General features: G+C 37.5%; 1 protein-coding gene and 1 long non-coding RNA gene across 7 annotated transcripts in view; one reads left to right on the top strand and one right to left on the bottom strand.

Moving 5' to 3' along the window:
• LOC110461441 (1-phosphatidylinositol 4,5-bisphosphate phosphodiesterase beta-4-like) overlaps positions 1–14,119 on the top strand; it is a 101,507-nt gene extending 87,388 nt beyond the window's left edge. For all 6 annotated transcript variants that reach the window (XM_021514894.1, XM_021514889.1, XM_021514893.1 and 3 more), the window contains exons 25-33: positions 2,253–2,352; positions 2,596–2,700; positions 3,040–3,258; positions 6,907–7,120; positions 8,606–8,642; positions 9,217–9,392; positions 9,709–9,810; positions 10,066–10,210; positions 11,879–14,119. In XM_021514894.1, coding sequence (XP_021370569.1) covers positions 2,253–2,352; positions 2,596–2,700; positions 3,040–3,258; positions 6,907–7,120; positions 8,606–8,642; positions 9,217–9,392; positions 9,709–9,810; positions 10,066–10,210; positions 11,879–11,947 — 1,167 coding nt within the window. In that variant the 3' untranslated portion in view covers positions 11,948–14,119. The remainder of the gene's footprint in view (positions 1–2,252; positions 2,353–2,595; positions 2,701–3,039; positions 3,259–6,906; positions 7,121–8,605; positions 8,643–9,216; positions 9,393–9,708; positions 9,811–10,065; positions 10,211–11,878) is intronic.
• A 38-nt stretch (positions 14,120–14,157) lies between these two features.
• LOC110461442 lies at positions 14,158–14,463 on the bottom strand. The gene is made up of 2 exons (XR_002464130.1): positions 14,381–14,463; positions 14,158–14,350 (listed from the first exon to the last, which is right to left on the bottom strand). It is a non-coding gene; the product is annotated as an uncharacterized LOC110461442 (long non-coding RNA).
• Between the last annotated feature and the right edge of the window lie 8,327 nt (positions 14,464–22,790).

Below are 22,790 nucleotides of genomic sequence, written 5' to 3'. Positions count from 1 at the left end.
TACCAATGAATTTATGATAAATGATTATTTTGTTTAAGGATCTGGGCAAATAAAAAATTTAAAAAAAATACTGAACAAGATCTGAATTAAAATAAAGTGAGCTTATGGCATGGTGCGGCGTCTGGCGTCAACTTTTTACTTTAAACAACTTCTTCTCAGTAACCAAAAGGCCTAGGGTGATGATATTTGGCCAGAAGCATGCTGGAATAAAGGGCTACCAAGTTGACTCAAATAAATGACCTTCATCAATTTTCAAGGTCACAGGGGTCAAATATGTTAAAATATTTAAGCAACTTCTGAATAACCGAGAGGCCTAGGGTGATGATATTTAGCCAGTAACATGCTGGGGTGAAATGCTACCAAGTTTTTTCAAATAAATGACCTTGACTTATATTCAAGGTCACAGGGGTCAAATATGTTTTAAACCTTTAAACAACTTCTTCTGAATAACCAAGAGGCCTAGTGTAATGATATTTGGCCAGTAACATGCTGGGATAAAGGGCTACCAAGTTTGTTCAAATAATGACCTTCATCATTTTTCAAGGTCACAGGGGTCAAATATGTTTCAAACCTTTAAACAACTTCTTCTGAATAACCAAGAGACCTAGGATAATGATAGTTGGCCAGTAACAATGCTGGGATGAAAGTCTACCAAGTTTGTTTAAATAAATGACCTTGATTTATATTCAAGGTCACAGGGGTCAAATATGTATGAAACCTTTAAACAACTTCTTCTGAATAACCAAGAGGCCTAGGATAATGATATTTGACCAGTAACATGCTGAAATGAATGACCTTGAATCATATTCAAGGTCACTGAGGTCAAATATGTTGTAATCATTTAAACAACTCCTTCTGAATAACCAAGAGGCATAGGGTGATGACATTTGGCCATGAACATGCTTGGATGAATGGTTACCAAGTGTGTTCAAATTAATTACCTTCATCCATTTTCAAGGTCACATGGGGTCAAATATGTATAAAACCTGTAAACAACCTCTGATGAATAACCAAGAGGCCTAGGATAATGGTATTTGGTCAGTAACGTGCTGGAATGAGGGGTTACCAAGTTTGTTCAAATGAATGACCTTGAATCATATTCAAGGTCACAGGGGTTAAATATGTATAAAACCTTTAAACAACTTCTTCTGAGTAACCAAGATACCTAGGATAATGATATTTGGCCAGTAACATGCTGGAATGAAGGGCTACCAAGTTTGTTTAAATAAATGACCTTGATATATATTCAAGGTCACAACGGTCAAAGATGTATGAAACCATTAAACAACTTCTTCTGAATAACCAAGAGGCCTAGGATAATGATATTTGACCAATAACATGCTGGAATGAAGGGCTAGCAAACTTGTTCGAATGAATGACCTTGAATCATATTCAAGGTCACTGGGGTCAAATGTGTTGTAATCATTTAAACAACTCCTTCTGAATAACCAAGAGGCCTAGGGTGATGACATTTGGACATTAACATGCTTGGATGAAGGGTTACCAAGTTTGTTCAAATAAACTACCTTCATCCATTTTCAAGGTCACAGGGGTCAAATATGTATAAAATCTTTCAACAACTTCTGATGAATAACCAAGAGGCCTAGGATAATGATATTTGGCCAGTAACATGCTGGAATGAAGGGCTACCAAGTATGTTCAAATGAATGACCTTGAATCATATTCAAGGTCACTGGGGTCAAATATGTTTAAAACATTTAAACAACTTCGAATGAATAACCAAGAGGCCTAGGGTGATGACATTTGGCCATTAACATGCTGGGATGAAGGGTTACCAAGTTTGTTCAAATGAATAACCTTCGCCCATATTCAAGGTCACCGTGGTCAATATATGTTTAAATCTTTAAATGTTAAATTTCGGCTTTACAACTCTTGAAAAGTATCCATATGCAAATACTGTTATGAAAACTATAATTTTAACCACACAACCACTAATTTTCGTAACTAGAACGGCACAAACTTTTAAAAATTTCATGACTAGTATGAAGAATTTGAATAATGCAATATCAGTCAGTGAGTGTAGTTTTAACTTAATTCAGTATACCAGGTATCTTATTTCAGGCATCAAAGGCTGTGAGGATCCTTATCTGTTGGCCTAGCAACTAGAAGTTTCTGATAATTTGAAGGAATTCTTGTACAGTTGGATCTTTAATGAGAAACATGTTATTCAGGTGAAATAATTTAAAATTTAACATGTTACTAAAAGTTGTTGTTTACTTGCCGCATAATAGGTAGTGCTTCCCGATTTAGCTGTGCTTAGAATTGCTGTTTATGAAGATACTAACAAGCTGATTGGCCAAAGAATCCTGCCCCTAGATGGGCTGCAAGCAGGTAAGGACACCCTATTGTCTGCTTCACTTTGACAAAGGCTTTGTTTTATACTGACAGTGTGTGAGGAATGTCCGACAACACACCATGGTCAAGTACAGGTGATGCTCACTATATTAAAATTATGTTTTTAATTGAAATGTTATTGTTCATCATTTATAAACTACTACCTATTGATTTGCTAATGTAATTGTAAATTACTGAAATGTATGAAAAAAATAAAAGATATTGACTTTATATCTTCAGGTTACAGATATATTTCCCTACGTTCAGAGGGAAACTTCCCCTTGTCTCTACCCACAGTCTTCTGTAGAATTATCCTGAAAACTTACATCCCAGACAAGCATTTAGGTAAGTCATGTAATAACTTTACATACCACACAGGTTTTAAGGTAAGTCATGGAATAACTTACATCCCAGGTAAGATTTTAGGTTAGACATGTGGAAACAGTGTTTTATCTTTCGTGCCTGTAACAACTAATAACTAGTGGGGAGGCAATTTAATGTGATCTCCACAACCTGAAGTTTTTTTCCTTCTGCAATGTTAACCCTCTTAACAAATATTTACAATTGTTTTAGACCACTACCGATGTGTGTTACGTAACATATATTGTAAGTTGAAAAGGAAATCTTATAAAGTGAAAATATTGTAATTTCAATTGATATTAAATCTTGACGTGTTGATTTTAGATTTTGTGAAGCTGCTGTCTAATCCTGAGAAACAGCTGAAGGAGATGGGTATAGACACGTCTGACATCATTGACAGTCCTGTACCGTGTCTTGGTCCAGCCAATCGCCAGCTCAGTGGGTCGGGACTGACAGGCAGTAACGGGCAGGTGTCTAACTCCAGCTACGCTGACAAACCTGCCGGCACGCCTAATGCCTCACAGAAAAAAGAGGACAAAAAAGGTTGATTTATTTACAGACTGAATAGATCATTTGATTAATATACCACAACAAGTTTTATTACATTGTGAGTTATATCCCCCTGTAAGGTATATCCGATTGTAATTAATTCTTTTGTGAGTTTTATTCCTCTGTGAGATACGTTCCACTTTTTTCACAATTTCTGCTGGTTAATAACGTGATGGCAAGAATATGATTTGATATGCCAAATGCCCTGTTTCTGTGCTAAAACACTGAGAACATCTGGTTCCTTCACATGCCTAGATCGGGAAATTGTAATCTGTGTAAATTTAATATTCAAATTTTGGGTCAAAATCACGAAAATGTAAGCCTGCTTAAAACCCCCATTATATGGTATCCATCGTGATCATAACTGAGTGTGTGCGCTATTCATTGCTCATTATTCATACACATAATGCTTGAAAGGTCATGATGATGTTCATATCAGAAGGTCAGAGGTTAACATATGGAGCTCACATTTTGGGATTTTAGGAAGGAAAGTTATGACGTTATTAGTTATTATAGTCACATTTTTCATTAATAAGTAATATTTGTTCGATTCCCAACAGATTATTAAAAGTAAAGAAATTATGCTGCAATCTTTCTGGATCAAGATTCCAGTGTGTTATCTTTTTGAATCAGTCTTTAGATGACTTGCCCTATGTGAACCCTTACAGATGACAGTCTGTATATGACTTGCCCTATGTGAACCCTTACAGATGACAGTCTGTATATGACTTGCCCTATGTGAACCCTTACAGATGACAGTCTGTATATGACTTGCCCTATGTGAACCCTTACAGATGACAGTCTGTATATGACTTGCCCTATGTGAACCCTTACAGATGACAGTCTGTATATGACTTGCCCTATGTGAACCCTTACAGATGACAGTCTGTATATGACTTGCCCTATGTGAACCCTTACAGATGACAGTCTGTATATGACTTGCCCTATGTGAACCCTTACAGATGACAGTCTGTATATGACTTGCCCTATGTGAACCCTTACAGATGACAGTCTGTATATGACTTGCCCTATGTGAACCCTTACAGATGACAGTCTGTATATGACTTGCCCTATGTGAACCCTTACAGATGACAGTCTGTATATGACTTGCCCTATGTGAACCCTTACAGATGACAGTCTGTATATGACTTGCCCTATGTGAACCCTTACAGATGACAGTCTGTATATGACTTGCCCTATGTGAACCCTTACAGATGACAGTCTGTATATGACTTGCCCTATGTGAACCCTTACAGATGACAGTCTGTATATGACTTGCCCTATGTGAACCCTTACAGATGACAGTCTGTATATGACTTGCCCTATGTGAACCCTTACAGATGACAGTCTGTATATGACTTGCCCTATGTGAACCCTTACAGATGACAGTCTGTATATGACTTGCCCTATGTGAACCCTTACAGATGACAGTCTGTATATGACTTGCCCTATGTGAACCCTTACAGATGACAGTCTGTATATGACTTGCCCTATGTGAACCCTTACAGATGACAGTCTGTATATGACTTGCCCTATGTGAACCCTTACAGATGACAGTCTGTATATGACTTGCCCTATGTGAACCCTTACAGATGACAGTCTGTATATGACTTGCCCTATGTGAACCCTTACAGATGACAGTCTGTATATGACTTGCCCTATGTGAACCCTTACAGATGACAGTCTGTATATGACTTGCCCTATGTGAACCCTTACAGATGACAGTCTGTATATGACTTGCCCTATGTGAACCCTTACAGATGACAGTCTGTATATGACTTGCCCTATGTGAACCCTTACAGATGACAGTCTGTATATGACTTGCCCTATGTGAACCCTTACAGATGACAGTCTGTATATGACTTGCCCTATGTGAACCCTTACAGATGACAGTCTGTATATGACTTGCCCTATGTGAACCCTTACAGATGACAGTCTGTATATGACTTGCCCTATGTGAACCCTTACAGATGACAGTCTGTATATGACTTGCCCTATGTGAACCCTTACAGATGACAGTCTGTATATGACTTGCCCTATGTGAACCCTTACAGATGACAGTCTGTATATGACTTGCCCTATGTGAACCCTTACAGATGACAGTCTGTATATGACTTGCCCTATGTGAACCCTTACAGATGACAGTCTGTATATGACTTGCCCTATGTGAACCCTTACAGATGACAGTCTGTATATGACTTGCCCTATGTGAACCCTTACAGATGACAGTCTGTATATGACTTGCCCTATGTGAACCCTTACAGATGACAGTCTGTATATGACTTGCCCTATGTGAACCCTTACAGATGACAGTCTGTATATGACTTGCCCTATGTGAACCCTTACAGATGACAGTCTGTATATGACTTGCCCTATGTGAACCCTTACAGATGACAGTCTGTATATGACTTGCCCTATGTGAACCCTTACAGATGACAGTCTGTATATGACTTGCCCTATGTGAACCCTTACAGATGACAGTCTGTATATGACTTGCCCTATGTGAACCCTTACAGATGACAGTCTGTATATGACTTGCCCTATGTGAACCCTTACAGATGACAGTCTGTATATGACTTGCCCTATGTGAACCCTTACAGATGACAGTCTGTATATGACTTGCCCTATGTGAACCCTTACAGATGACAGTCTGTATATGACTTGCCCTATGTGAACCCTTACAGATGACAGTCTGTATATGACTTGCCCTATGTGAACCCTTACAGATGACAGTCTGTATATGACTTGCCCTATGTGAACCCTTACAGATGACAGTCTGTATATGACTTGCCCTATGTGAACCCTTACAGATGACAGTCTGTATATGACTTGCCCTATGTGAACCCTTACAGATGACAGTCTGTATATGACTTGCCCTATGTGAACCCTTACAGATGACAGTCTGTATATGACTTGCCCTATGTGAACCCTTACAGATGACAGTCTGTATATGACTTGCCCTATGTGAACCCTTACAGATGACAGTCTGTATATGACTTGCCCTATGTGAACCCTTACAGATGACAGTCTGTATATGACTTGCCCTATGTGAACCCTTACAGATGACAGTCTGTATATGACTTGCCCTATGTGAACCCTTACAGATGACAGTCTGTATATGACTTGCCCTATGTGAACCCTTACAGATGACAGTCTGTATATGACTTGCCCTATGTGAACCCTTACAGATGACAGTCTGTATATGACTTGCCCTATGTGAACCCTTACAGATGACAGTCTGTATATGACTTGCCCTATGTGAACCCTTACAGATGACAGTCTGTATATGACTTGCCCTATGTGAACCCTTACAGATGACAGTCTGTATATGACTTGCCCTATGTGAACCCTTACAGATGACAGTCTGTATATGACTTGCCCTATGTGAACCCTTACAGATGACAGTCTGTATATGACTTGCCCTATGTGAACCCTTACAGATGACAGTCTGTATATGACTTGCCCTATGTGAACCCTTACAGATGAGTCTGTATATGACTTGCCCTATGTGAACCCTTACAGATGACAGTCTGTATATGACTTGCCCAGATTATTAAAAGTAAAGAAATTATGCTGCAATCTTTCTGGATCAAGATTCAAGAGTGTTATCTTTTATGACTTGCCCTATGTGAACCCTTACAGATGATATGAGTTTCCCAGTCATCACCAGAGACCTGCTGAAACAAGCCAAGGCATTCCAGAAAATTCTCAAGAAACAGCCACGGGAGATGGAGGCGTTGAAGAAAAAACAACAGAAAGAACGGTCGACAATGAATCGTCAACACTGTTTGGTTGTCGACAAAATGGTGGCCACTCATAACAAGGAGCGACAGGGATCAGACAAGAAGAAAAATGGGTAAGCATTGTCTTAAGACAGGAATCATACAAAAAAAAAAATGGGTAAGCATTGTCTTAAGACAGGAATCATACAAAAAGAAAAAAGGGTAAGCAATGTCTTAGACAGGCATCATACAAAAAGAAAAATGGGTAAGCATTGTCTTAAGACAGGAATCATACAAAAAGAAAAAAGGGTAAGCAATGTCTTAGACAGGGATCATACAAAACGAAAAATGGGTTAGCAATGTCTTAGACAGGAATCATACAAAAAGAAAAATGGGGAAGCAATATCTTAGACAGGGATCAGACAAAAAGAAAAATGGGTAAGCATTGTCTTAAGACAGGAATCATACAAAAAGAAAAATGGGTAAGCATTGTCTTAAGACAGGAATCATACAAAAAAAAAAATGGGTAAGCATTGTCTTAAGAAAGGAATCATACAAAAAAAAAAATGGGTAAGCATTGTCTTAAGACAGGAATCATACAAAAAGAAAAATGGGGAAGCAATATCTTAGACAGGGATCAGACAAAAAGAAAGATGGGTAAGCAATGTCTTAGACAAGGATTAGACAAAAATAAAAAAATGGGTAAGCAATGTCTTAGACAGGGATTAGACAAAAAGAAAGATGGGTAAGCATTGTCTTTGACAGGAATCAGACAAAAATAAAATGGGTAAGCATTGTCTTAGACAGGGATCATACAAAAAGAAAAATGGGTAAGCAATGTCTTAGACAGGAATCATACAAAAAGAAAAATGGGTAAGCAATGTCTTATACAAGGATCGGACAAAAAGTGAAATGGGTTAGCAATGTCTTAGACAGGGATCAGACAAAAAGAAAAATGGGTAAGCAATGTCTTAGACAAGGATCAGACAAAAGGAAAAATGGGTAAGCAATGTCTTAGACAGGAATTAGACAAAAAGAAAGATGGGTAATCATTGTCTTAGACAGGAATCAGACAAAAATAAAATGGGTAAGCATTGTCTTCGACAGAGATCAGACATAAAGTGAAATGGGTAAGCAATGTCTTAGACAAGGATCAGACAAAAAGTGAAATGGGTTAGCAATGTCTTAGACAGGGATCATACAAAAAGAAAAATGGGTTAACAATGTCTCAGACAAGGATCAGACAAAAAGAAAAATGGGTAAGCAATGTCTTAGACAGGGATCATACAAAAAGAAAAATGGGTAAGCAATGTCTTAGACAAGGATCAGACAAAAAGAAAAATGGGTAAGCATTGTCTTAGACAGGAATCAGACAAAAATTAAATGGGTAAGCGTTGTCTTAGACAAAACCTATCATAATTAGGGGGGATCTATATATATATTCAACAGTCAGTTTTCATGTGAATATCTAAGTCAAAGTGATTGAAAAAATAATTAGAAATTTAACCTATTGAATGAATTTGTATCGTGGCTTGAAATACCTGTTTTAGAAAGGTAAGACTAATTGGGTATATTGAATATTTTTGACAGACTTTGATAACTTCTTTGTTGTTTTACAGTGATAACTCATTTCCAGAGTTGAAAAACACATCCAAGGTAAGAATTTCACTCTCTCATTGTGTCTGTTTCTGATAACTCCCCTTACTTTGATCCGATGTTTAACTCACCTGCCCATAATGTGTAAAGTAACAGCTACTTTAGCCAATCTTATTATTAGATTTGACCTAGTCCCTCTTTGAAAGTGAATAATAGGTGAGCGATACATGCCCATGGGGCCTCTTGTATCTTTTCCTTGTTCTCTACTTGATTGCTGTATTGGTCGTTTTTACGATATTTGAGCTAAATGCTTCATTTTGATAATTCAATTTTCCTTCAGATTAATACATCTCAATAATGGTGAACATAAATTATGAACTGATTTCAGTTGGCATTCTTAGGCAATTTGAATGCCAACTTGACAAAGGCAACTTCAATGAAGTTCTTGTGCAAGTGCACTTAATGAATTTGTCTTTGTCCATTTGGCATTTATATTGCCATCTGAAAGCAGTTCAATACATAAGTGCATTCTTGTCAATTGACTGACATACAGAAAGGCCACCCATTGAAATAAAAAGCAAATATATAGATAATTTTACAGAGGTGATGATTGACCACACACTTACCTTAACAGATAACAGAGTTGGTGACTGACCAGACTAAGGAGTGGTCAGACATGGTCATGAGACAGAAGTCTGAGGAACACGAGCTGCGTAAGGAGCACATTAACCAACAGAATGACTGTTTAAAAAAGCTGTTAGAGGAAGCCCACCAAGACCAACTCAAGGAGCTCATTTCACGGCAGAGCAGGTGAGCAAAGCAGGTTTTACGAGCCAGAACAGGTGAGCAAAGCAGGATTTACAGGCAGAGCAGGTAAGTGGTGGCAGTAATGTAATGTTATGGGGCAGTATCAGTAATGGGGGTTAAACCCAACTGTAAACAAGTCCCAACATTGTGAAGAAATTGTGGTTCCAGTAATTATATGTGTTGGAAAAAAGAATCTGTATTATGACTTTAGAATAGGTCTGCTTACTTCTTTATAAAATAGGTTGATACTCCTACTGTCAGCATTGGATTTGTGAAGAGAGCTTAGTGTTCATCACAAATTTATTACATTCTTTAACAGGGAGGTAAAAGATTTGAATGCCAACCAAGTAAAACAGTCCATGGAATCAAGTAAGGTCGTACAGAATGACAAGTCCATCAAAAATAAGGCCGAAAGGGAAAGGTGAGAATTTTTTATCATGCACCATTGTTATGAGATATAGATAAATGAAATATTTTTTAACTTGCTTAGAGTGGTTAAGTAACATCTAACGGAGCTGTTAATTGATTCCAGTGAATTTCTTTTTAAACAATTGTTAATGTTTGACAAATTTATTATAACCAGGTCTAAAACTATTGAATTGATACTTGCATGTGTACAGTGTGTATTCTGGTAAGAAAATATTCCTCTGTTATTGTTCTTTTGCCTGTATTTCAGGAGAATACGTGAACTGAATGAAAATAACATGAAAAAATTTATTGATGAGAGAAAGAAACAGACAATGAAACAGTCCAAACAATTAGAGTCGCTCAAAAAGAACCACCAACAACAGATGGAAAAGTTTTTACAGGAAAGCAAAAAGGTTTGTAAGATTCTCTCGCTTAAAGCCCCAGTTGATATCAACATGTGCTTTAACAGCAGAGGTTTTGAAGAGGTTGATGAGCATGTATAAGAGTAAGCATTGTTCTGACAAACTGTAACACATATTATCATCTATATACTACAGTAAAACCTTGTTATACTGCCATCATATGTCCAGAGAAATTGTGGCGTAATAAAGGGGTTTGGCAATAAATTGAGGGAAATATTTGGGCGGTAATCCAGGTGGCAAATCTAACGAGGGGCATTATATCAAGGGTTTACTGTGTTTTATACCACCTACCGGTAGCATTATAAATTCATTATCATGGGTTTTCAGTATGAGAATACTCAAGTAAAAGTTCAGAACAACTTGAGAACGGATTTTCCCATTTCCCGTCATTTGGGAACGTATTTTCTCAAAAATAGACGTCTGCTCGCGCCAGGCAACGTCCTAAACCGGAAGTGATATCCACACAAAAGTGATCCCCTATTATTTCAAGTGTAAATGTGCAGATGGAAAAGCCAATGATGATAGGATTGTATTAAAAAGTTTTAATTAAGGTTCATTGTATTCCTCCGCACAGACTGAGCATTTGTGGTCGTTGACCATTGAGCTTAGAAGTCATTTGGAAAACATGGTGTTTAGTTGACTTTTTAGCTCAACTTGTCCTAAGGACCATGGTGAGCTTATGCCGTACTGCAGCGTCCATCGTCCGTCCATCTTGTCCACTTTTCCTTTAAAACTTTACTAGTCCTGAACAGCTTTATGGATTTTGACTAAATCTGGCTTGGATCATCCTTGGGCAAAGGTGACTAAATTTTGTATAAACGCCAGAGGGTTGGCCCCAATAGGGGAAATTGTGATTTACGTTTGAAATCATTCCCAATTCATGGGGGCAGAAAGAAGGGACCTAATCATGAGGGAAGGGTGTTGCTGAGAGTCAGAGCCAATATTTGGAAATAGTTGTTATATGTAATAAGAACAATTTTCCATGCTTGCTTTATTATCAAGGTGAGCGATACAGGCCCTCTGGACCTCTTGTTAAAATGGAGAAATGTATAAGGTAGTAGTACATGAATGATAAACAGTTTATCACACAGTATTTTCAGAGTTTGTCGTGAGAACAATTTTCTCATTGCTCGCAGGTAGATAAAATCTCAAGTCCACCTGTGGTGGCCTCTCGATTTTATCCACATGCTTGCGATGAGAAAATTGTTCGCATGAAAAACTCTTAAAAAATGGTGTGATAATTCAGAGTTCTCATTTTCCAAGCTGCACTGAATTACATGTATTCAGTATTTTTCCAAACCAGCCCTGGTCAACCTTGAAGTGATGAACATTTGCCAGTGTTCAAACCCTGGTGGCTACTTTACATTAGCTTCACTTGCAGTGTTTAGAGAAAGCTTCTGTTTTACCCTCAAAAAGGTTTAAAATATAATGTTTATCTTGAGAATGTATTGGTTCCTCATCTCACCTCAAATTGAGCTGACATGTTTGTATGTGAAACAAAAGTTAAACTAAGAGCAAATGTCATTGAAAAAAAATTCAAAGAAATAAAAAATAACAAGGGTGTAATTCTATACTTTTTGACTGAGATGACAAAGGAAATGTAAAAAAAATCTACAAATATGCTACTACACTTACAGGAAAATTTTGATCTTGTTTCAGGAGCTGGAAAAGGCAGACATGATCCATGAAGAGGTTAAATTAGCAACAAAACCAGAGACAGATGTCTAACAGCTGCTTGTATTCTATTATAGAGTCACGTCTGAACGGTCATTCCTACAACAGACCTACAACAGACTCGTGCCTCAAGCTTGTCTGTCAGGGCTGACTTGTCAGGTGGCTCTAAGCCCATAGAGTATTGTTGTGACATCTCATTGTTATCATCATGTTATCAAATTTTATAATTAATTTATTCATGTTTCTCCCCCAAAGAATTCTTTTTATTATGTAGTTAATTATATATCATCATCAGATCTCATTAACTGTGAGAGGAGAATCCTTAAGGACTATTATTAGTAGCTGTGAGTGGGAAATCCTCAAGGACTATTATTAGTAACTGTAAATCGGAAACTCCTCGGGGACTATTATTAGTAACTGTGAGTAGGAAATCCTCGAGGACTATTATTAGTAAATGTGAGTGGGAAATCCTCAAGGACTTTCATGTGATGTTGATGACAGATCTGTGATTACTGTAGGGGAAGTCTAGCTGTGATAGAGTTATACTGACCAGTGTCTCAGCCTCTAACTTTGTATATATGAGGATGTTATTGAGGTAATCACTGGGGATATTGTTGATTGGATTACATATTTAGTACACTGTGTGAATAGTTAACATTTGTAGACATATGTCATTATGAAGAGCATGATCACCACAAGCACGTTACGTCTTCTCTCAACACGTTATCTCTGTAGATAAGTTTGACTTTATCAGTGTGTAGACGTCAGTGCTCTATACAACTTTAATCATGGCTGTTTCTCATGACGAATCCTGAGGCAAAAGTTTGCATCATATTGGAATGTTGATGAAAATGTCTGGTCAAGGATATTGAGACAAAGAATCAATTTGACTGTAAATAACTATACAATTACCATCACAAACACCTGGTGTGCCCAGTAGTGGAGAGGAAAGTAGGCTTCTGGAAGGAAGAACAAGTATAAGTCAGGGACCAATGGTAACCCATAGTTACGGGACCAGTAACAACAGAGCTGATCACATGATCATATAGGAGACCATTTTCCTGTCAAAGAAGGAAATAGCATCATCTTAGCAGATTGGTTAAAAATGTTAAAGACACTTGACAACTAAAGTAAATCCACATTGATGCTTTTGAGGAAACCAGGAAAGGATGTTGTCTTATAGCATGGAGCAACCTTGTGAAGTGTTGAACATTGATTGAAACAAAGAAATGCTCAGTTCTCTTCCAATTGTGTACCTGTCTATGTTTAATGTACAAGTGATATGTATATATGTTCCACTTAAAGCACACTGGCATTTTTTATTTATTTTTTAATTATGCCAGCGGAGATTGTTTTGGTGAATAGTGCATTTCATCAACATCTACAATATTATGATAATCATAGTATTAACCGTCATATTGAAGACGGAGGACAGCTTTGGTGTTAGTGCTCATCAAAGTAAGATTCAGGATAGCGTACTCAGCATGGCAGTGAAGGTAACATTTCAATGAAATATTGTTAATGTATCACCAGTAATAGGTAGGTTATCAGACTTCCCTCCGTTGCCGAGGCAACAAAGAAAATTGTTTGAAAAATGTATTCAATATAAATGAAGTTCCTACACACATATATATACATACATATATATATACCAGGCATTGTAATATGTACTATTTCCAAATCTTTCCCTCTCCAATGCCATGGTTTAAATTGACTGCCATTAAAAAAATATTAAAATAACATTTTTGCTTTTCTGTAGACATAGATTACTGTGCAGTCTCTTTCAGGACTTGTCCAAAAGGACAACTTCACAAAAATGAGGCCAGGTTTTACTTACTTAAGGTATTTACTTACTATAAAGATATTTTAATGAACTCCATCATAGACATACACAGAGTGCTGGAATAGATTTTCAAGATATACAGTATAGGGCAAGAACCATATGGTATTTCAAATGTCTTAACATATTATAAATCTGATACAGTGTAGCTGTTTCAGGGTTATTTTAAAGTTACAATGGGCATATCAATATTTCATTTGTTGTGCTATTGTTTGAAATGCAGTTGCCTTGTGCACTATTTAAGAAATTGTTGATCTTGTTTGTTATATTTTGCTTTTAAAGACAAAGTTACTTTGATTGTTTCTATATTTCCTCTACCTGTTCTGATTGTTAGTTTGTTTCCTCTACCTGTTCTGATTGTTAGTTTGTTTCCTCTACCTGTTCTGATTGTTAGTTTGTTTCCTCTACCTGCCCTGATTGTTAGTTTGTTTCATCTACCTGCCCTGATTGTTAGTTTGTTTCCTCTACCTGCCCTGATTGTTAGTTTTTTTCCTCTACCTGTTCTGATTGTTAATTTGTTTCCTCTACCTGCCCTGATTGTTAGTTTGTTTCCTCTACCTGTTCTGATTGTTAGTTTGTTTCCTCTACCTGCCTTGTTGTTAGTTTGTTTCCTCTACCTGTTCTGATTGTTTCTATGTTTCCTCTACCTGCCCTGATTGTTAGTTTGTTTCCTCTACCTGTTCTGATTGTTAGTTTGTTTCCTCTACCTGTTCTGATTGTTAGTTTGTTTCCTCTACCTGCCCTGATTGTTAGTTTGTTTCATCTACCTGCCCTGATTGTTAGTTTGTTTACTCTACCTGCCCTGATTGTTAGTTTTTTTCCTCTACCTGTTCTGATTGTTAATTTGTTTCCTCTACCTGCCCTGATTGTTAGTTTGTTTCCTGTTCTGATTGTTATTTTTGCATTGGACTATGTTTCTGTCCTGCTCTGACTGGTCATAACAACGAGTATTTGTTTGAAGCATTTCAATTGTAAAAGCCCTCTACGTAACACAGATATAATCAAACCACACTCACCTTTCTATTCTTGAAACTCTTGATTTAGCATCTGAATGAATGAGAGACCACCACCAAAGGTTCAGATGGGTTACCAAAGAATTTTATATACTGTAATACCATTCTCTTTCATCATGATCTTCATTATTGTCATTTAGTCCAAAGGTCCATTACATAGGTCAAGTTAATATATTGAGAATTTGTTTGATGATGTTTATTTACTATGTATAGTTAATATGGCAGTTCACTGAGGAATTAAATCTCTTCCCTTATGGAACTTGTAGATCGTCACTAGTCAAACACCACATTACTAGTCATACATTACAGTATACAGGTCCATAAACACCACATTACTAGTATACTGGTCTATCAACATCACATTACTAGTCATACAGTACAGTATACAGGTCCATAAACATCACATTACTAGTATACTGGTCTATAAACATCACATTACGAGTCATACAGTACAGTATACAGGTCTATAAACACCACATTACTAGTCATACAGTACAGTATACAGGTCCATAAACATCACATTACTAGTATACTGGTCTATAAACATCACATTACGAGTCATACAGTACAGTATACAGGTCCATAAACACCACATTACTAGTATACTGGTCTATAAACACCACATTACTAGTCATACAGTACAGTATACAGGTCCATAAACACCACATTACTAGTATACTGGTCTATAAACATCACATTACTGGTTATACAGTACAGTATACAGGTCCATGAACACCACATTACTAGTTTACTGGTCTATAAACATCACATTACTAGTCATACATTGCTGTATACTTTGTTTTGCGTATCTACTGAAGATATTTTCCATCATTCATTAATTAATATAGAATTCAATAATACATAAGATAAACTTGTGTGTCCATTTTGAAGCCTTAAAGGAATAAATCTCTGTACTTATATGGATGATAGTATGTGTACATGTATTAACATAAATGTTACCAGTTCAGTCATTGATATTTTTATTTTAAAAATTGAAACACTTTTTCGTCAAAGCACAGCAACTATGATTGGCAGATATTACAATCCAGTATGCATATTAAATTCGAAGAAAAAAACAAATAAGAAATTTTACACATAATTTTTAGCTCACCTGGTCCAAAGGACCATGGTGAGCTTATGCCATACCGCAGTGTCCGTCGTCTGTCCGTCAACTTTTCCTTTAAAACGCTACTAGTCCTGAACGGCCAAGTAGATTATAAATGGTGGGTGTGGCCCCCCTTGGGGCTGAGGGGTGGGGCCCAATAGGGGAAATATAGCAAATTCTTTAAAATCCTTCTTCTTCTGTAGGAATGCAAGGATTTGTTCCATATTTGGTCTGAAGCATCCTTGGGTGAATGGGAACCAATTTTGTATAAACCGTGGTTCTGGCCCCCCAGGGGCCTCAGGGGTGGGGCCCAATAGGTGAAATATAGCAAATTCTTTAATATCCTTCTTCTTCTGTAGGAATGAAAGGATTTGTTCCATATTTAGTCTGAAGCATCCTTGGGTGAATTGGAACCAATTTTGTATAAACGGTAGGTGTGGCCCCCCAGGGGCCTGAGGGGCGGGGCCAAATAGGGGAAACATAGCAAATTATTCTTTAAAATCCTTCTTCTGTAGGAATGAAAGGATTTGGTCCATATTTAGTGTGGAGCATCCTTGGGTAAAGGGGAACTAATTTTTTATAAACAGTGGGTATGGCCCCCCTGTGACCTGAGGGGTCGGGCCCAATAGGGGAAATATAAGTAAAACCTTTATAATCCTTCTTCTACCATATGGATTAAGGGATTTTATCCTAATTTATTCTTGAGCATCCTTGGACAAAAGGGACTCAATTTCGTATAAACAGCGAGTGTGGCCCCCCCTGGGGACAGAAGGGAGGGGCCCAATAGGGGAAACATAGCAAATTCTTCAAATACCTTCTTCTGTACGAATGACAGGATTTTGTCCAAATTTGGTATGAAGCATCATTGGATGAAGGGGAACCAATTTTGTATAAACGGTGTGTCTAACCCCCCTGGAGGCAGAGAGTCGGGCCCAATAGGGGAAATAGAGGTAAAACCTTTAAAATCCTTCTTCGACCATTGGGATTAAGGGATTTTATCCTAATTTAGTCTGGAGCATACTTGGACCAATTAAGGGGTCTCAATTTTGTATAATTGGTGGGTATGACCCCCCTAGGGGCATAGGGGTGGAGCTCTGTTTGAAGTTTGTTCTCGCTATATCTCAAGTACTGGATGGATCTTTCTGAAATTTCATATGTACTACCATGGAGTGCTATATCTTTACTTCATGCTTATTATTTTAAACATATTCAGGTGAGCGATACAGGCCCTCTGGGCCTCTTGTTTTAATTTGTAATGTTAAGTTTGAATCATGATACCGAGGATTTTTCTGATGTGTGTAAGGAAGCTGGAGTGGTGAAATTGTAAAGCTGAGTGGTGGGGTAGCCTGTTACACAACAACTAAAATGCCTACTTTTGTTGTGGTTATGTTTGAAACTTATGTTTACATAATTATTACAGTGCTTAGTTTAATTTGTGCAATAAGATATTTGTTCTTTGTGTTAAATCTTCCAATACTTAATATGTAAGTTATGTTATTGACAATAAAGAATCAAAATATTTTGCATGTACTGCATACAGTAAATCATGCTGGGAACTCTGTTTTTACAGCTGTAAATCGCTGGGAACTCTTTTTTTACAGCTGTAAATCGCTGGGAACTCTGTTTTTACAGCTGTAAATCACTGGGAATCTGTTTTTACAGCTGTAAATCGCTGAGAACTCTGTTTTTTATAGCTGTAAATCGCTGGGAACTCTGTTTTTACAGCTGTAAATCGCTGGGAATCTGTTTTTACAGCTGTAAATCGCTGAGAACTCTGTTTTTGCAGCTGTAAATCATGCTGGGAACTCTGTTTTTACAGCTGTAAATCGCTGGGAACTTTAAATCACTAGTTTTAAACTGTTTAAAACCTCTTGAGTCATCTGTAGCCATGCCAAGTTATTTTGAAAACCATACTGTCACAGTAGTATCACTGGCCATCTGGCGGTGATCGTAATGTTCGGAAGTCACGGTGACTCGCGGCATGACTAGGGTGACTCAGAGCAGTACTGCGGTGTCATTACAACAACCGCCCACTATGGTACGGTACATCGTGGTCTAACACGGTATGTGCCATTTCTACATCAATTTCATAAAGGTGACACTACAGTGATTCACTGTTGCTTCAGGATTTCCAAGGTGTGACACGGTGACACTGCGTCTATATTACGGTGGTGCTACGGTTGCTGAATGGCAGTGACGGCAGGAATAAGGTTTGTTGCGGTTCCAGGTCCGGGTGCTATAAATTGGGGACAAAATCTGCTCCAACTTATATTGTATATCATATACTTCGCATCAACAACCACAGAAACAAACTTCAGATGATGAACTGGCTTCTAGAATTGAACATGCAGCAAGTTGCAAACTACATGGTGATGGTCAAAGCTATTCAGCAACAAAGAAACGATAGGGTCTTAAGTAGTTTGAGACTTGCTTCTCGTTTGGTCTGTTAAAGAAAACTGATTTTGAGTTTTAAAATTGTCCAAATATATAGCCACCAGGGCGGCACATGACAAACCAAAGCTTAACCCCAGTGACACCGTGACAGAACCGGGGATGATGTAGCACTACCTTGGTGGACCGTAGCATAACCTTAGAAACCAGGGACAAACCATAGTCATACATGATGAAACCGCAGTGGAACCTGGATGTATCGTGGCCTATCGTGGTGGTCCGTAGTTGGCCGTAATGTTATTGTAGCAACACCTTGCTGTACGGTAGTACTATTCTTACAACGCCGTAGATAACTGTTTTCAGGCCAAAATTGGAGAAATGGCAACGATTTGCCACGGTATAAAGAACCAGGAACATCAGGGATATGCCGTGGCCAATACCGTGACAGTGTGTCTGGGGCATAAGGTCCTGATAGATGATTCACAATCCAAAATGTCCATAAAGTCCTCCTATTGCTTGAGAAAATTAAGACTTCCTTTCAAGAGCAGCTGTTTTAGAGTCGGATAGATTCTTTCTCTTTTTATAATTTTCTTATTATTTTTTTATATATTTTATAACATTTTAATGCAAGCATTTTTCTGCAATTCACTGCACACATAATGAGATAGACAGTCAAACATATGTCTATAACTGCATCGGGGATCAAAAACAAGTTACATGTATTAACAAACTATCTGTATATATGTTTATGGTATACTGGTGACAGACCTGTCCAGTATAAATTTCTCTTCACCCACTGGTGACAGACCTGTCCAGTATAAATTTATCTTCCCCCACTGGTGACCGACCTGTCCAGTATAAATTATCTTCCCCCACTGGTGTCCAGTATACATTTCTCCATTCACATAATTTCTAGGTAGGGTATTCTTTGTGCATTGCGACGGGAAAATTATACTTTCTGCAGAAATGTCCCAGTATACAGTGAGTCATTGTTTAATCCTTTGATATATTCTCCATAACATGTGTTGTTTATTTACAGAGGCCCTGTACTAAAAAAGACTGTTCAAATTATGGCTATGTCTTTGAGCTTATTGGCTTAACATACCTATACTTGTTGACACAATTTTTTAATTGTATTCAGTATAACTGTTAATGGGACACTAAGGTATCAATGCTTTATTGGAAAGGTTTATATACAGGCATTTAGTCAAAGTGACATTTTCTGAAGTATGCATTTTGTGTGTAACTTACACATGTGACAAATCTCTTTGAAAGCCTGTTGGACCAAAACTGATCTTATGATCACTTTCTTATTGCAATTGAGTTTTATCCTAACACTTTTAAGGGCACAGGGGCCATTGGGTTGAAGTTTCTTGAATGATTGATAATGATTTACCAGGTGAAAATGTTTTGGTTTTTTTTGTTATACGAGTCTGATATTTATGGCAAATTTCTGCTAAATTAGGAAGTATTTTTCCAATTATAGACGGGTCCCGTATAAAATGGAATATATTTTTAAGCAGCTCGCGAAACTGACGATTTGCATATTTATTTTTCTATATGAACAAGGAAATTAGACAGTTTCTTGATGCCTACTGAAGAAGAAAGTTACAGCATTAGTAATGACGATCGCTGTGTTGATACTTCAGATCTGCTTACTGCTACCAAAGACTTTATCAACATATAATCAAAATGAAAATTAATTCTTTGGCTTATATAACTTTTATGGCATTTAATTATGATTATCACACCTAAATGAAAACCGAGCCAAGTTTGTTTGGAACTGTAGCACTATACACACCTTGTGATAGTCAGAGAATTGTGACTAAGCACATAGTCAAATACAAAGTCCTCTTGTGTTTCATCTCTATATATACATATTGTTCCTGTCTCTGGAGTTTTAGCTCTATACGTCTTGTGGCAGACCGAGATTCCTTGTCACAGACTCTGTCCTGTATATGTGACAGACCGAGATCCTTGTCAAAGACTCCTCTGGAGTTTTAGCTCTATACGTCTTGTGACAGACCGAGATCCTTGTCAAAGGCTCTGTCCTCTGGAGTTTTAGCTCTATACGTCTTGTGACGGACCGAGATCCTTGTCAAAGACTCTGTCCTCTGGAGTTTTAGCTTTATACGTCTTGTGACGGACCTAGAACCGTGTCACAGACTCTGTCCTCTGGAGTTTTAGCTCTATACGTCTTGTGACGGACCGAGATCCTTGTCAAAGACTCTGTCCTCTGGAGTTTTAGCTCTTTACGTCTTGTGAAGGACCTAGATCTGTGTCACAGACTCTGTCCTCTGGAGTTTTAGCTCTATACGTCTTGTGACGGACCGAGATCCGTGTCACAGACTCTGTCCTCTGGAGTTTTAGCTCTATATGTGTTGTGACGGACCGAGAACCGTGTCACAGACTCTGTCCTCTGGAGTTTAAGCTCTATACGTCTTGTGACAGACCTAGAACCGTGTCAAAGACTCTGTCCTCTGGAGTTTTAGCTCTATACGTGTTGGGGAACCCCGAGATATGACACAGCTCCTTGTCAGGAGGACATGTAATTTGCCTGTTGTGTTCTATATTTAAAGAGAATCTCATCAAATGTAGTTTGTGATGACCGTTGATGGCTACGTACGGCTGTTATTGAGTGTTAGGCGAGTGTGAGGGTGTATGCTACAGAAATCATCTAGACATTTTAACATTCTCTAGCATTATCACATCTGTTGTAGCCATTATTGACTTGGTTTTATTTTGTGTCTATTTTATATGATGCTAATGTCTCCAATCATCTGTATCCTGTTCTTCAAATAATTGTTTTACCCTTTCAGTTGTCTTTTAAAAATAAAATATTTACACTAGATTTCATATCAGTTTCCTGACTTGTGTATTCATAAGGCCTGTGTTTGACTTTGACATGTTATAATAGGATTGTCTGTGAACTTTGTCTTGTATAGAGCACAACTTGTTACCAATGAAAATAGCTTAAAGATCACACACATGTAAACCATTTTAAGGTGACAAATTGAAGTCAAATCCAGTCGTATTTTTTTTTCCAGTATCACCAGAGCATGATATCTTAACTACTGAAGATATTTTAAAGTCACTTCATTATAACAAAATATTCTCTGTAGAATTTAAAACAACAAAAACAACAAACAAACAAAAACCCAGATATGTTTCACAAATTTCAACTTTATTGCAAAGTTATACATACATAAGTGTATCACAGACGATCAGAATTGAACAAACAAGGGGGCGACGTATTTGTGAAGCTTGTGGTGAAATTGACACAAGATTTCAGTGGGGTGATGTGTAAATATCATCTCGCTAAAACTTTTGTTTATGAAATCAATATTTCAAGAATGAATTAACAATGATAGAAATTCAGATACAAATATATACCCGAAATGCTGGTAATTATGAACATATATATATTTATTTGTCCAGCAATAAGCCCATGTCTAGTTATAAGCCAGATCAGTATCTACTGCAGGTCAGTATAAATGTTAATAAACGAATTTCACTGTCCTATCATCTATGAAAAATTTGCATACAACTTAAAACTTTCCGTGGCCTTTATCTTGCGCCTAAGAATTTCATTGAAATAGAGTCAAAAGTAAGAAATTATGTACTGGACACAAAAAAACATGTTTTGGAACTTAAACATATTCGTAAACGTTCACCTTCACACTGGATACCCCAATTGTATGTGTCTCGAGGTGAAGCAAACATACAGAAAACAATTAAATTCATGAAATCATCCTTAGCCAAGACCCCCCTCCTGAAGATAATGATTGCATTCATTTTGGCAAATTATTTTTGCAATTAATGTTATACGTGTTCTGAAAAAGAAATCAAAGTGAAAACTGGTAGCTCTCCTGTGTATATATGGACAGTAAACTGGTAGCTCTCATGTGTATATATGGACAGTAAACTGGTAGCTCTCATGTGTATATATGGACAGTAAACTGGTAGCTCTCCCGTGTATATATATGGACAGTAAACTGGTAGCTCTCCTGTGTATATATATGGACAGTAAACTGGGAGCTCTCCTGTGTATATATGGACAGTAAACTGGTAGCTCTCATGTGTATATATGGACAGTAAACTGGTAGCTCTCCTGTGTATATTTATGGACAGTAAACTGGTAGCTCTCCTGTGTATATTTATGGACAGTAAACTGGTAGCTCTCCTGTGTATATATGGACAGTAAACTGGTAGCTCTCATGTGTATATATGGACAGTAAACTGGTAGCTCTCCCGTGTATATATATGGACAGTAAACTGGTAGCTCTCCTGTGGATATATGGACAGTAAACTGGTAGCTCTCCTGTGTATATATATAGACAGTAAACTGGTAGCTCTCCTGTGTATATATATGGACAGTAAACTGGTAGCTATCCTGTGTATATATGGACAGTAAACTGGTAGCTCTCATGTGTATATATGGACAGTAAACTGGTAGCTCTCCCGTGTATATATATGGACAGTAAACTGGTAGCTCTCCTGGGTATATATGGACAGTAAACTGGTAGCTCTCCTGGGTATATATGGACA

Source organism: Mizuhopecten yessoensis, unplaced genomic scaffold, assembly GCF_002113885.1.
Source record: "Mizuhopecten yessoensis strain PY_sf001 unplaced genomic scaffold, ASM211388v2 scaffold10621, whole genome shotgun sequence".
Taxonomy (NCBI): Eukaryota; Metazoa; Mollusca; class Bivalvia; order Pectinida; family Pectinidae; genus Mizuhopecten; species Mizuhopecten yessoensis.
Note: the sequence above shows the minus strand (reverse complement) of the source record. Positions and strands in the feature narration are given on the sequence as shown.